Source organism: Rana temporaria, chromosome 12, assembly GCF_905171775.1.
Source record: "Rana temporaria chromosome 12, aRanTem1.1, whole genome shotgun sequence".
Taxonomy (NCBI): Eukaryota; Metazoa; Chordata; class Amphibia; order Anura; family Ranidae; genus Rana; species Rana temporaria.
The window spans coordinates 143,415,929-143,429,036 of record NC_053500.1 but is presented as its reverse complement, the minus strand read 5'-3'; the positions used below and the strand labels follow the sequence as shown (position 1 = coordinate 143,429,036).

The 13,108-nt window shown below is 47.1% G+C and overlaps 1 protein-coding gene across 2 annotated transcripts in view; it reads right to left on the bottom strand.

Moving 5' to 3' along the window:
- TBCD (tubulin folding cofactor D) overlaps window positions 1–13,108 on the bottom strand; it is a 205,591-nt gene that overhangs the window by 152,473 nt on the left and 40,010 nt on the right. For both annotated transcript variants that reach the window (XM_040331075.1, XM_040331073.1), the window contains exons 10-11: window positions 12,540–12,672; window positions 7,846–7,979 (exon numbers count right to left, since the gene is read on the bottom strand). In XM_040331075.1, the coding sequence (XP_040187009.1) occupies window positions 7,846–7,979; window positions 12,540–12,672 (267 nt within the window). The remainder of the gene's footprint in view (window positions 1–7,845; window positions 7,980–12,539; window positions 12,673–13,108) is intronic.

Here is a 13,108-nt window from a genome sequence, read left to right as displayed (position 1 = left end):
TTTACAACACATGGCCCCGTCCATTGGCCCCTCAAATGCAGCAAAGTCGGCCTGGACCTTTATCAGAGAAACAGCCCCAAAGCATCAGGTTTCCACCTCCGTGTGACTGTAGGGATGGAGTTCTTAGGGTCATAGTCACCATTTTTCTTCCTTCAAACACTACGAGTGGAGTTAACACCAAAGAGCTCCATTTTGGTCTCATCTGACCACAGCTCTTTCTCTCAATCCTTCTCTGAATCATTTAGATGTTCATTGTCAAACTTCAGACATTCCTGTACATGTGTCTTCTTAGGAGGGGAACCCTGCGGGCGCTGCAGGATTTCAATCCATGGCGGTGTATTGTGTTACCAATGGTTTGTTTGGTGACTGTGGTCCAAACTACCATGAGATCCTTCACAAGCCCCTCCCATGTAGTTCTGGGTGAATCCCTCACTTTCCTCATGACCATCCTCACCCCATGAGGAGAAATCTTGCATGGCGCTCCAGACCGAGGACGATCGATAGTCATTTTTTATTTCTTTCATTTGCGAACAATCGCACCAACAGTTGTCTTTTCTCACCAAGCTTCTTGCTGATGGTCTTGTAGCCCATTCCAGCCTTGTGCAGGTCTACAATCTTCTCCCCGACGTCCTCTGACAGATCTTTGGTCTTCCCCATGAGGGTGAGGTGTGATTGGAGGAAAGAGATTCTGTGGACAGGCGTCTTTTATACACATAACGAGTTGTCGTTAGGAGAACCTTCTTACATTGACAAGACTAATCTGTGTGCCACATGAGACCCTACTGTAGTCAGTCTGTGGGGGGAGAATGATTGTTGGTTGGTTATCAAACATTTACCGTATTTATCGGCATATAACGCGCACTTTTTTCCCCTTAAAATCGGGGGAAAATCGTGGGTGCGCGTTATACGCCGATTCTCGCTGTCTCAGAGCACCGCCGACAAAGACCGAGCCGAGTGAACTGGGCACTCGGCTAGGCTCGGCCACGCTCGGCTCCGCCCGCAGCCACGGGAGAGGAGCCGAACACACCGGAAATCCGGCTCTGCACAGCTTGACAGAGGCGCCAAACTCAAACACACAACGCTGCAACCCCCGGCATACGGAAGCCGGACAAGGCCGCCGATGGACACGACGCCGGGCAAGACAGCAGAAGGACACCGACAAGGCTGGACGGACCCCGCGCAAGGCCGCAGACGGACGCCAGACAAGGCTGCCGATTAGAGCCAGGCAAGACAGCAGACGGGACACCGACAAGGCAGGACGGACCCCGCGCAAGGCCACCGGACAAGGCCGCCGATGGACGCCGGGCAAGACATCCAAAATGTAATTTTTTTCCTTAAACTTCCCTTCTAAGCTTGGGGTGTGCGTTATACGCCGATAAATACAGTATTTTTTTCACCGAACTGCAACTCAATTTTTTTAAGATTTGTATCCTGTGGTTTTTTTGTTTGGTTGATATTCGTTCTCTATCATATAAAATAGACCTATGATAAAAATGATAAACCCTTCATTTCTTTGTAAGTGGGCAAACTTACACAATCTTCGGGAGAGCAAATTATTTGCCCCGCTGTATTTGTCCGTTATGTTCATGACTCCACTTTGCTAAGAAAGGATCATTCAGATTTGTGGACGCCAGCTACTCATTCTACACAATGATAGATACCTCTAATCCATTGTTAAAGTCACAAGCTCCTTTAACGCCAGAGAACAGACAGGAGCCTCACACTGTTTATATAAACTTAATACACGTCAGTCAGCGAGTACACAATACCCATTCAGGGCATTCAGTTTGTTCTCCATTGCACGGCCCTTTCTATTCAAACAGGGATCGAGTGCGCAAACAAGGCAATCCCACAGGCTGGGACACTGACAATGACTGCAGCACCGCACCAGACACTACCCTCAGAATAAGGCTACGGGCAAGGGGGACTCTGTAGGTCAGTGTGTAGAGAAGGGTAAACCAGTCTTTTTGGCAAGTCTAACAAATGCAACACCCACTGCCTGCCTGCCTGCCCCCCCCTCCCCCGGTACGGTGTGCTATATTCTGCCACTTTTCAGAAGCTGGCGAATGTAGAAATGCAATGAAAGGCTCAATCAAAATTCCAATTTTTTTCCAAGATCTGAAAAGAGCGGGGACGGGGTAAAAACCCCTTTCAGGTTTTTATTGCCATTTGCGTCTCTGCAGGATTTTCACCCTCTCTGACTACTGTCAGCTGGACAGAAACTAACAGGGAATGCAGAAACTCCTGGAAAAAGGGGTCAGACCGCCACACACACACACAAGTACAACTCAGGTGCAAAGTCAGTAAACGCGGTATTAGCCCGGCTCTATCCAGACCACACCCCCTGACGTGTTTCGCCTTGCCCACAGGGCTTAGTCATGGAGGTAGGACTAAGCCCTGTGGGTGAGACGAAACACGTCGGGAGGCATGACCTGGATGGAGCCAGGCTGAAGCCGAGTTTATTGACTTTGCACCTGGACTGTACTGGTGTGTGGCTTTCTGACCTCTTTTTTCCCCCAGGAGTGTTTGCACAGAGGCAGGAGAAGCGATTTTTTCTCGGCCTCCATCAGATAGTGGGAGGCGAATAAAACAAGAAATTGGTCGCCCACTGGAACTCCGACTTATCTTGATGTCATCTTTATTGTCAAAAGGGTCAGACAGATACAGGCAATGGTCGACGCGTTTCACAAGCGATAGCTTGCTTGTTCACAGATGTGAGAGAGGCACCCGACAGTGAGATGCTTGTCTGGAGCGGTGCCCCAAGTACGCACAATTGTAAAAGGGAATCCAGAAAGTTTCCTTTTACACAAAAAGGAGGTGAGGGAACATTTTCCAATGAGGAAGCCCAGTGTCAGGACAAGTCAATGGTGCTCCAAAAGAGCAGAGACAAACACTGTGCGTGTCAATGGACACAGAGCACAGCTCAGGGGCAAGACTGCATGATCGTCCCCACAGCAAGCAGCATGCTATATGGGCACTCAGCAGGGAGGAGCCAGGAGTGCCACAGGAGGACCCGAGAAGAGGAGGATCGGGGTTGCTTTGTGCAAAACCGTTGCACAGAACAGGCAAGTATGACACTGCCAGGAACATGCTGGCCATAGAACTGAAGCTCCCGAAGTGCATGCAAATGCACATGTGCGGGCCTGCTTACTGCGCTCAGGTGAATGCATATGCACACGCGGCAGCGCACAGTCGTGGGCATGCACGTGCATTAGCCATTAACACTGGCACCAAGTGCCGTGTGTGTATATATATATATATATATATATATATATATATATATATATATATATATATATATATATATATACACACACACACACACACACACACATACATACATACATACATACATACATACACACACACAGCTGCTGCACTAGGTTCATTGCTGTCTGATCTGCAGCCATACCCGTGTTCCTGTGTTCGATTTCGCCGACTTCTGTCTTTGACCCGGCTTGCTCTACACTTCGCTTGAATGCTCCCTGCCCTGACCCCGGCCTGCCTTGGACTTTGCTCTGCCTTCTGCCTACCAGCTTGATCTTGTGTTGCCAACCTCTGCCTGTACCCCAACTATTCCTTGCCTGCATCTGTTTGTTGCTGACCTGGCTTATCTGAGCTTGCATCCAGTTCATCTGCTCTGTCTAGCTCTGGCTGGGGCTTCTTCTACCGTGGGTCCCCAGCCTCCCTGCACCCACCATCTCTGCCTGCTGTCTAGCAGTACCAGGTCTGCTGTTCCTGCCATCTGGCCAGCTCTGGTGACGCACCTGCTACCAGTAAAAGACTACACAGGCAACCTCATTGCGCTCTAGTGACCACTGTCACAACATCAGTGGTTCCCAAGCTGGGGGCTGTACAGAAGGCCTTCCTATGCACATCAGGCTCTGCCACAAGGTATGTGACAGACATGTTAGCTATTTTTTACAACACAGAAAAGGCAAGTATGACATGTTAATTTTTTGTTACGCTATTTTTTTTATTTTATTTTTACAATAACTTTAATTTGTTGTGCCAAGAAAAACAAATATTTAAAAATCAGTAACTGAGGGGAAATCTTCCAGTGGGGGGCACATGTTCAGGTGATAACTAAAAGGGGATTTCCACTCATATTTCTTGTTGCAATACCAAGACAGAAAAGTCAAGGGAAAAAGGACACAGACAGCAAACAAAAAAAAACAAAAACTGAAAAGGGTTGTAACTATTGCCTACTTCATAGAAAACAAAGAAAAAAAAAAAAGAACAAAAAAGCACACAAAGGGCACAAGGTGTGTATGGCTGGTTGACCTTGACGTTGACACTAGAAGGTCATGGGAGAAGTGAAAGAGCCATTGTAAGGTACAGCCGTAGACAGGTGACCCAGGTACATTTTTCTGTATGAACCTCCCTGTCATGTTTTCATAAGACTTCAGGGAAATGTTGAGAAGTGTCTGAAGATTCAGTAGCCGCCTTCAACCCTCCAGCATGTCTAGAAAGCAGCATTCCGACAGCCCTCATTGTTTGGTGCGCGTCTGAAGCAAAGTTTAGAAAAATGCGCCAAAAAAAAATAAAAAAATGTGTCAAAAGTGAGAACCGGGCAGTTGGGGCCCTTTCACACCGATCAGTTTCTCTTCTGTTAGTGCCTTACAAACCAACAGAAGAAATATGCATGACCCATAAGGCTCTGTTCACACCTAGGCGTATATACGCCTGAAGCGCGACGCCGCAGCAGCTCCTAATACGCTGGAGGGATGATTTTACATTGCCCTCTATGGAGATGGTTCACATCTCCACGCCGAAACGCCGCACGCCTGAAGCTCAAAACAAGTCCCGGACCCTTTTTTTCAGGCGGCTTCGGCGTTCGGCATAGGAGATGTGGACCTGGGGTAAGGCTGCATTCACAATCGCTGAGTTTTGTCTCCCGCAAATCGCGGTACAAAACGCTGCAATTTGTCGCCGCAATTTGCGGGACAAAACGCCGCGATTAGGTACGCCAAGGTGTGAATGCAGCCTTAAAAGTGCACCCTCCCTATTAATATGAATGGAAAATGTATCAAAAACACACCAAAAAAATGCACCAGCGTTTGAGTATTTGGTGCATTTTTGGGGGTCACATGTTTGTTTTTTTACAGATGAAGGCTGCAGTCAGGCAACCACACAACGCACCGGAAACGTGTGTGTATAGCAAAAGCACACATCCAAATTTAAAGTAGAAATACAAATGCCAACTATACTTAAAGCAGAGCTCTACCCAAAAGGGGAAGCTCCGCTTGTCTGCCTCTCCCCCTCGGCTGCCATATTTGGCACCTTTTGGCGGGAGGGGGGGGGGGGAGCGGGTATCTGGTTTTAAAAAAAACTGACAGACAGGAGACATGTCCCCTCCTGCTGCTTGTAAAAGCAATTCAGTGGCTAGTTAGCCACTGGGATTGCTTTTACAAGAGAGACAACTGCCAGCTCTAAAAAAAACGGTACTGGAATGATGCCTGCAGGTGCAGAAATCACCCCGATATAACCATTTAAAGCGCAGCAATGTATGTCGCTGGTAGTCAAGTGGTTACAGAAGACACTTTGAAATATTCCTATGATCCAACGGTCTATAATCTTTTTTTTTAAGAGTACCAACAAATCTGCCTTGGCCAATTTTGAAAAATATTGTAGAATATTTTAGTACATTTCTTTGTGTTATGCTTTACTTTATGACACATCAAAGGCATTCAGGTATACAACTGTGGCCAAAAGTTTTGAGAATGACACAAATATAAATGTTTACAAAGTCGTCTGCCTCAGATTTTATGATGGCAATTTGCATATCCTCCAGAATGTTATGAAGAGTGATCAGATGAATTGCAATTGATAGCAAAGACCCTCTTTGCCATGAAAATTAACTTAATCCCCCAAAAAACATTTCTACTGCATTTGTGAAGAAGGCTTCAGGACGCCCAAGAAAGTCCAGCAAGCGCCAGGAACGTCTCCTACAGTTGATTGTTGAGCTGCGGGATCGGGGGAACCACCAGGAATGGTAGCAGACAGGTGTGAGGACATCGAAACACACAATGAGGAGAAGACTTTTGGAGGATTGTCTGGTGTCAAGAAGGGCAGCAAAGAAGCCACTTCTCTCCAGGAAAAATATCAGGGACAGACTCGTATTGCAAAAGGTACAGGGATTGGACTGCTGAGGACTGGAGGAAAGTCATTTTCTGATAAATTCTCTTTTCCGAATGGAAATATGGAAAAAACCTTGTCAGGAGAAGAAAAGGTGAGCGCTACCATCAGTCCTGTGTCATACCAACAGTAAAGCCCCCAAGACCATTCATGTGTGGGGTTGCTTCTCAGCTAAGGGAGTGGGGGGGCTCCTAAGAACACCGCCATGAATAAAGAATGGTACAAAAACATCCTCCGAGATCACCTTCTCCCAACCATCCAAGAACAGTTTGGTGAGGAGCAATTAGCTAGATTCAGGTACGTTGGTGTAACTTTGCGGCGGCGTAGCTTAAGGAATTTAAGCTACGCCGCCGTAAGTTAGCGAGGCAAGTACATGATTCACAATGTACTTGCCTGCTAAGTTACGTCGGCGTAGCCTAAATCGGCTGGCGTAAGGGCGCCTAATTCAAATGTGTTTGAGGGGGGCGTGTTTTATGTTAATGGCGCTTGACCTCACGTTTTTTTCCGTTTTTTTTTTACTGCGCATGCGCCGGGCGCCTACATTTCCCAGTGTGCATTGCGGCTAAGTACGCCGCACGGGCCTATTGATTTTGACGTGGACGTAAACTACGTAAATCCCGATTCACGGACGACTTACGCAAACGACGTAAAAAAAAATCGAATTTCGATGCAGGAACGGCGGCCATACTTGACATTACTATTCCAATAGAGCCTAGCTCTAACTTTAAGCGGCCTATCTCTTACGTAAACGGCGTAAAAGTACTGCGTCGGCCGGACGTACGTTCGTAAATCGGCGTATTTCCTCATTTACATATTCTATGCCGACCGCAATGGAAGCGCCACCTAGCAGCCATCCAAAATATTGCAATCTAAGACAGGACGGCGTCGTATCTTAGATATGTTTAAGCGTATCTTTGTTTGAGCATACGCTTAAAACATAAGTCGGCGTAGATTCTGAGTTAGGTTGGCTTATCTACTGATAAGCCGGCCTAACTCTTACTGAATCTACCTAAGTGTCTTTTCCAGCATGATGGAGCACCTTGCCATAAGGAAAAACTGATAACCAAGTAGCTTGGGGAACAAAACATCGACATTTTGGGTCCGTGGCCAGGAAACTCCCCAGACCCAAAATTCCATTGAGAACTTGGTCAATCCGCAAGAGGCGGGTAAAAAAAAAAAAAAAAAAAATCCACAAGTTCTGACAAACTCCAATCATTGATTATGCAAGAATGTGGGACGGCCATCAATCACGATGTGGCACAGAAGTTGGTTGACAGCCTGCCAGGGGGAATTAGAGGTCTTGAAAAAGAAGGGTCACTTGGACTACAGGAGAGTCAGGACGCTCTCTACGTTGCAAATAGAGAAAGGAGCTGTGTGTTAGTGGGCGTCCTGACTCCCCTGTAGTCCAAGGGAGGGGGGCGAGCATGACACTCCACACCAGGGAGAAAGCCTCGCATTACTGTGTGGAGTTACAGACAGAAGAACAGGAAGTGAGGATTTCTCAGAAGAAATAAGGACATTTAAAAGCAAAATGGAAGGATGAGGTAAGTGAAGGAGGACTGCACTAAGGGAAAGGAAGATATTTAAGAAAAGGTGAGGTGATCGAACTTTATTTTACTGTAGAAGAGAAAAGTCAGTACCTAACTGTACTGTCTGGCACAGCTTTCCAAATCACAGCACTGGATGGACAGAAATACAAAGACTTACCAATAACATGCTCAATCTCCTCTGGGATATCGTAGTCCTCATCGTCATCCCCTAGGGAGGCGACCACTGCTTGCTGGGCATCTGAGGAACTCTGGAGCAAGTTGGCAGCCAGGCACCTGGAACCCCGCTCATACCTGCAAGACATCGGCAAGGAAGCAAATGAAGATAAAGTCTTGATCATGAAAAAAATATTATTAGCATTCAACTTAAAGCCCCAATCCATGCAGGTAGACCAACTAAAATTTCAGCCACAACTGCTAGGAAAATTGTTGGGGATGCAAAGAAAAACCCACAAATACCTTCAGGTGAAATACAGGACTCTCTGAAAACATGGGGTGTGGCTGCACAAGATGCACAATAAGGAGGCACTTGAAGAAAGATGGGCTGCATGGTCGAGTCTCCAGAATAAAGTCATTACTACACAAATGCCACAAAGTATCCCGCTTACAATATGCCAAACAGCACAGAGACTAGACTCAAACCTTCTGCCACAAAGTCATTTGGAGGGATGAGGCCAAAATTTAGCTTTTTGGCCACAAACAGTACATTTGGAGAGGAGATAACAAGGCCTATGATGAAATGTCCACCATCCCTACTGTGAAACACGGAGGTGGATCGCTGATGTTTTGGGGGGATGTGTGAGCTACAAAAGGCACAGGAAATTTGGTCAAAAATTGTTGGAACGATGAATGCAGAATATTATCAAAAAATACTGGAGGAACATTTCATTCATAAGCCAGGAAGCTGCGAATGGGACGTACTTGGACATTCCAACATGACAATGATCCAAAACACAAGGCTAAGTCGTCCTGTCATTGGCTACAGCAGAATAAAGTGAAGGTTCTGGAGTGGCCATCTCAGTCTCCTGAACTCAATATCATTGAGCCCCTCTGGGGAGATCTCAAACGTGCCGTTCATGCAAGACAGCCCAAGAATTTACAGGAACTGGGGGATTTTTACCAAGAGGAAAGGGGGAGCTTTACCATCTGAGAAGATAAAGAGCCTCATCCACAAATAACACAAAAGACTTGTGTAGTTGTCATTTGTCATTGATGTTAAAGAGGGGCAACACTCGGTATTAAAGAGGTTGTAAAGCATTTTTTTAAATAAACAAACATGTTATACTTACCTCCACTGTGCAGCTCGTTTTGCACAGAGTGGCCCCAATCCTGGTCTTCTGGGGTCCCTCGGCGGCTGTCTCGGCTCCTCCAAGCGAGTGCTAACCCCCTTCATGGGAAGTGCTCTCCCAAGGGGGTTAGCTTGCGGGAGCGCTCCCGTGATACACCTGGCGGCCACATCCGCCGACTGTATTACTCGGCCCCGCCCGCGGACGCGTCTCGTCATTGATTCGATTGACAGCAGCGGGAGCCAATGGCTGCTTTGCTATCAATCTCCAATGAAGAGCCGGGTACACTGGGGCCAGTAGCCAGCACGTTCACGGCGCAGGACTTTCGAGGGCTAAGGTAACTAAACGGGGGGGGGGGGGGGGGTTGAAAATCGGATGTTCTTTTCACCTTAATGCATAGGGTGGCTTTACAGCCTTTAAAGTGGGCAATACACGGTATTAAGAACTGGGGTGTGTAAACTTTTGATCGGGTCCATTTGGGTAGTTTCTGCTGTGATTATGATATAAAAAGAGTAAGGCCCCTTTCACATGTGCGGACCGTATTGTCCGCATTTTCATCCATCCGTTGCGGATGAAAACGGGACATGTATTGGTCCCTTTGTGATTGTGGGTGTCAGCGGATGACCATCCACTGACACCCTGTAATCACCCGCCTCCGCAAAGATCCAATTTTTTCGGACGGAAGAAAATCCTATTTTTCTTTCGTCTGGCAGATCGGATGAACACAGACATACGGTCCATGTTCATCTGATCCCCCCATAGGGGAGAGCGGAGGAAAGACAGGGCGGTCCCTGCACAGTGTGCGGGGACCGCCCTGTCAGCCGACGGCTCAGCGGGGATTTTACGGAGGATCCTTGCTGAGCTTGACGGACACACGGAGGCGGATCATTACTGATCCGCCCGTGTGAAAGGGCCCTAAAACACAGTTGACTGATAATAAACGGCTTCAGCCAAACACTAACCATGAGTGAAATTTGTTTTTGTGTTATTCATATTCTTTGAAAAATGGCCAAGAAATCATAAATTCTGCCAGGGTATGTAAACTTATGAGCACAACTGTATGTATGTTTGGGGGTTCTAAGTAATGGATGGTGGTCAGGCTATAGACAGTCACATAGCTGCATATTCCGGACAAGTAGTGAAGAAGCTCTAAAGCCATCTCTGCCTTCGTTATGTGGACCATCCATAGACAATGTACACCACATAAGCCTACGATCCTAGACAGCCGCTGCCCTACAGAACAGACAGATTGTAATTATTAATTAGCTGAACCATTCAGAGCCAACCCAAATTTTCAGCAGGGTGCAAGATGAATTGAAAGGATTTGTGAGAACACGAATACAATAGAGGTGGAAAGATGGAGGGAGAGATGAGACGAGCTATCAGCATGGGAGATCTCTCAGCTCGGGCGGTTGGACTGATATTCCGGGGAGGCCGGATTCTATAGCCGGTGGCCGCTTTTTTTCTGCATAGTAATAGGTTGGAGAATGCAGGCCATGCGGGAACCTTCCCCGTCAGTTCAGGTATTAATCGGTGGGGCCCCCCCTCCACACCTCCTGTATGGGAAAGTGTCCTCTTCTTTGTGATGCCAGAGGGCCAGTATATGCAGCGCTGATTGCCGAACTTGTCAGGCTTGTTTGACCAACTCGCTTCATTGTCATCTATATGAAAGGACTAGGCAGTGGTGACATCTCCCTCTCGCCGGGGATTCTGATGACTTCTTTATAAATATCATAATCCAGACTTAAAAGGCAGCAATACAAAAAAATGTACAAAGGCAGATCTAAATTTAAATGTACCTAAAAGACCAAAAGGGATTAGAACCTCCCCAAAAATGTAAATAATTTATGGGACTCTTGGCTAAGAAATTCTAACTTGGCCCCCTTCAAACATAATTACCGTATATACTAGAGTATAAGCAGACCCGAATATAAGCCGAGGCACCTAATCTTACCACAAAAAACTGGGAAAACGTATTGACTCGAGTATAAGCCTTGGGTGTCCATGTGCATGCCTCACTGTGCCCATGCCTCACTGTGCCCATGACTAGACTGACGTTTAACATAGGAGTCTATGGAAGGGGTGCCCGATGATCTGCCGTGCTGGTTCCAGGTATCATGGAAGTTCCAGCGCATGCGCGAACTGATGCGCTGAGATGGTTCCAGCTATCGGGAAAGTTCCTTCAAGCACTGCGCAGGTGCAAACTTGCTGACGGAAATCCCCGAATGGCGGCCGGCATCCAGGGCAACGTGGATTTTGAGGTAAGTGGCCAGTCGGCCTCACGTCCTCGCTGCGCTCGGACGGCACGCTTCGCTCGCTCGGCCTCCTGGCTCTTTTTTTAACATCCTCCAATCCACTGGGATGTTAAAGAATGAGCCTGGATGCCGGGCGAGGTTCGGAGATTTCCGTCGGGAAGTTTGCGCCTGCGCAGTCAGTGAAGGAACTTCCCCCATAAGTTACCGGCTTTGAAAAAAAAAAAAAAAAAAACAACAACGGTGCTCCCCAGCCGTAGGTCTCCCAAACAACAAACTTTGCACACCTGTAGAGGAGAAATTGGACTATATATGTGTGCCAAGTTCCGGGTCCAGGGGGCCTACGACCGGGTCCCCAAAATCTCTGGAGAAATTACCATTTAACATGGGAGTCTATGGAAGGGGTGCCCAACTTTGAAAAAAAAAAAATCGGTGCTCCCCGGTTGTAGGTCCCCCGGACAACAAACTTTGTACACTTGTAGAGGAATGGTGGGGCTACATGTGTGCCAGGGGACCTATGGCCAGCCGGTACCGGGTCCCCAAAGTCTGGGAGATCAGGCGCAAAAAGGTGACTCGGGTATAAGCCGAGGGGGGGCATTTTCAGCGCAAAAAAATGTGCTGAAAAACTCGGCTTATACTCGAGTATATACGGTAATCTCTTTTGGCCCAGGGACGTCTATGCAGAGGTTAGAATGGGATGATGCCTGCAACTTTTCAGCTGGCGATTCCCTCTTGGACACCCCTTTCACACCAAGGTGGTTTTCAGGGGCTTTACCGCTAGAAAATAGGCTGGGGCGACGCACTTGTGAGACGTTCTGAAAAGTCCGGCACGCTGCATCTTTGGGGTGGATTGGGAGCGCTGTACGTAGTGCTCCCAAAACGCCCTGCCCATTGGAATGAATGGGCAGCGCTTTCAAAGCGACTGAGAAGCGCTTTCAAAGTGCTGTAAAACAGGAGTTTTTCACCTTTTTTGCCAAATCAAAAAAAAAAAAACTCAAAGGCCCAGATTCTCAAAGACTTACGACGGCGTATCTCCAGCTTTCCTCTACATTCTTGCATTATCATTGCATTGCCGGCACCCGTGGTTTGGATTTAGTAAGAAGGTTCTTTGGTTTTATCTGAGCGGTTACCCTTTCCTGGATTCCACAAGCCCCCCACCCAAAGTGACTCCCGTCACATATCGCGGGATAAGACGAAAGCGCTCAAGCGGCATGTGGGACGTTATGTTATAGGGAGGGTTAGTGGAAACAAATTGAAAAACGTCTTATTAGAAATAATCTGGTCTAAAGAAAAAATGTACACATCGGATTACACACCTCCACTTGGCCACCTTGGTTTTAAGGAAAGTGAGTCCTAGACGTTGGATAAGCTTGACTCCCAGCTTCTGGAGAAGATTGTTGTTGCTGTCACAGAGCTTGCAGTTATTAATGGCGGTGAGGACAGTAGAAGCTATAGGAGAGAGACGGATCAATACCTGCTTGATGTCACACCATACATAATAAATTAGACACGCGGTATATTATAATACAGAACACATTAAAAAAGCGCTTGTCCATAGAGGTGTACTTAAATATGTAAACCCAACATTCCATATTCCTGATATGTGGCTGCTGTACCATGAACTTGTATGAAAATGTATCCCGTTCTCTTGCTTCCTTTTGAGGATTTACTAAAACTGGAGTGTGAAAAATCTGATGCAGCTCTGCATAGAAACCAAACCAATCTTCCAGTTTTTATTTATTTTTTGATTTGATCAAAGCTTAACCTCTTCCTGCCCGGTCAATAGACAATTGACGTCCGGGAAGTGGTTCTGTTATCCTGACTGGACGTCTATTGACGTCCTGCAGGATAACATGCTGGCGCGCTCCCGTGGGGGCGCGCAGTG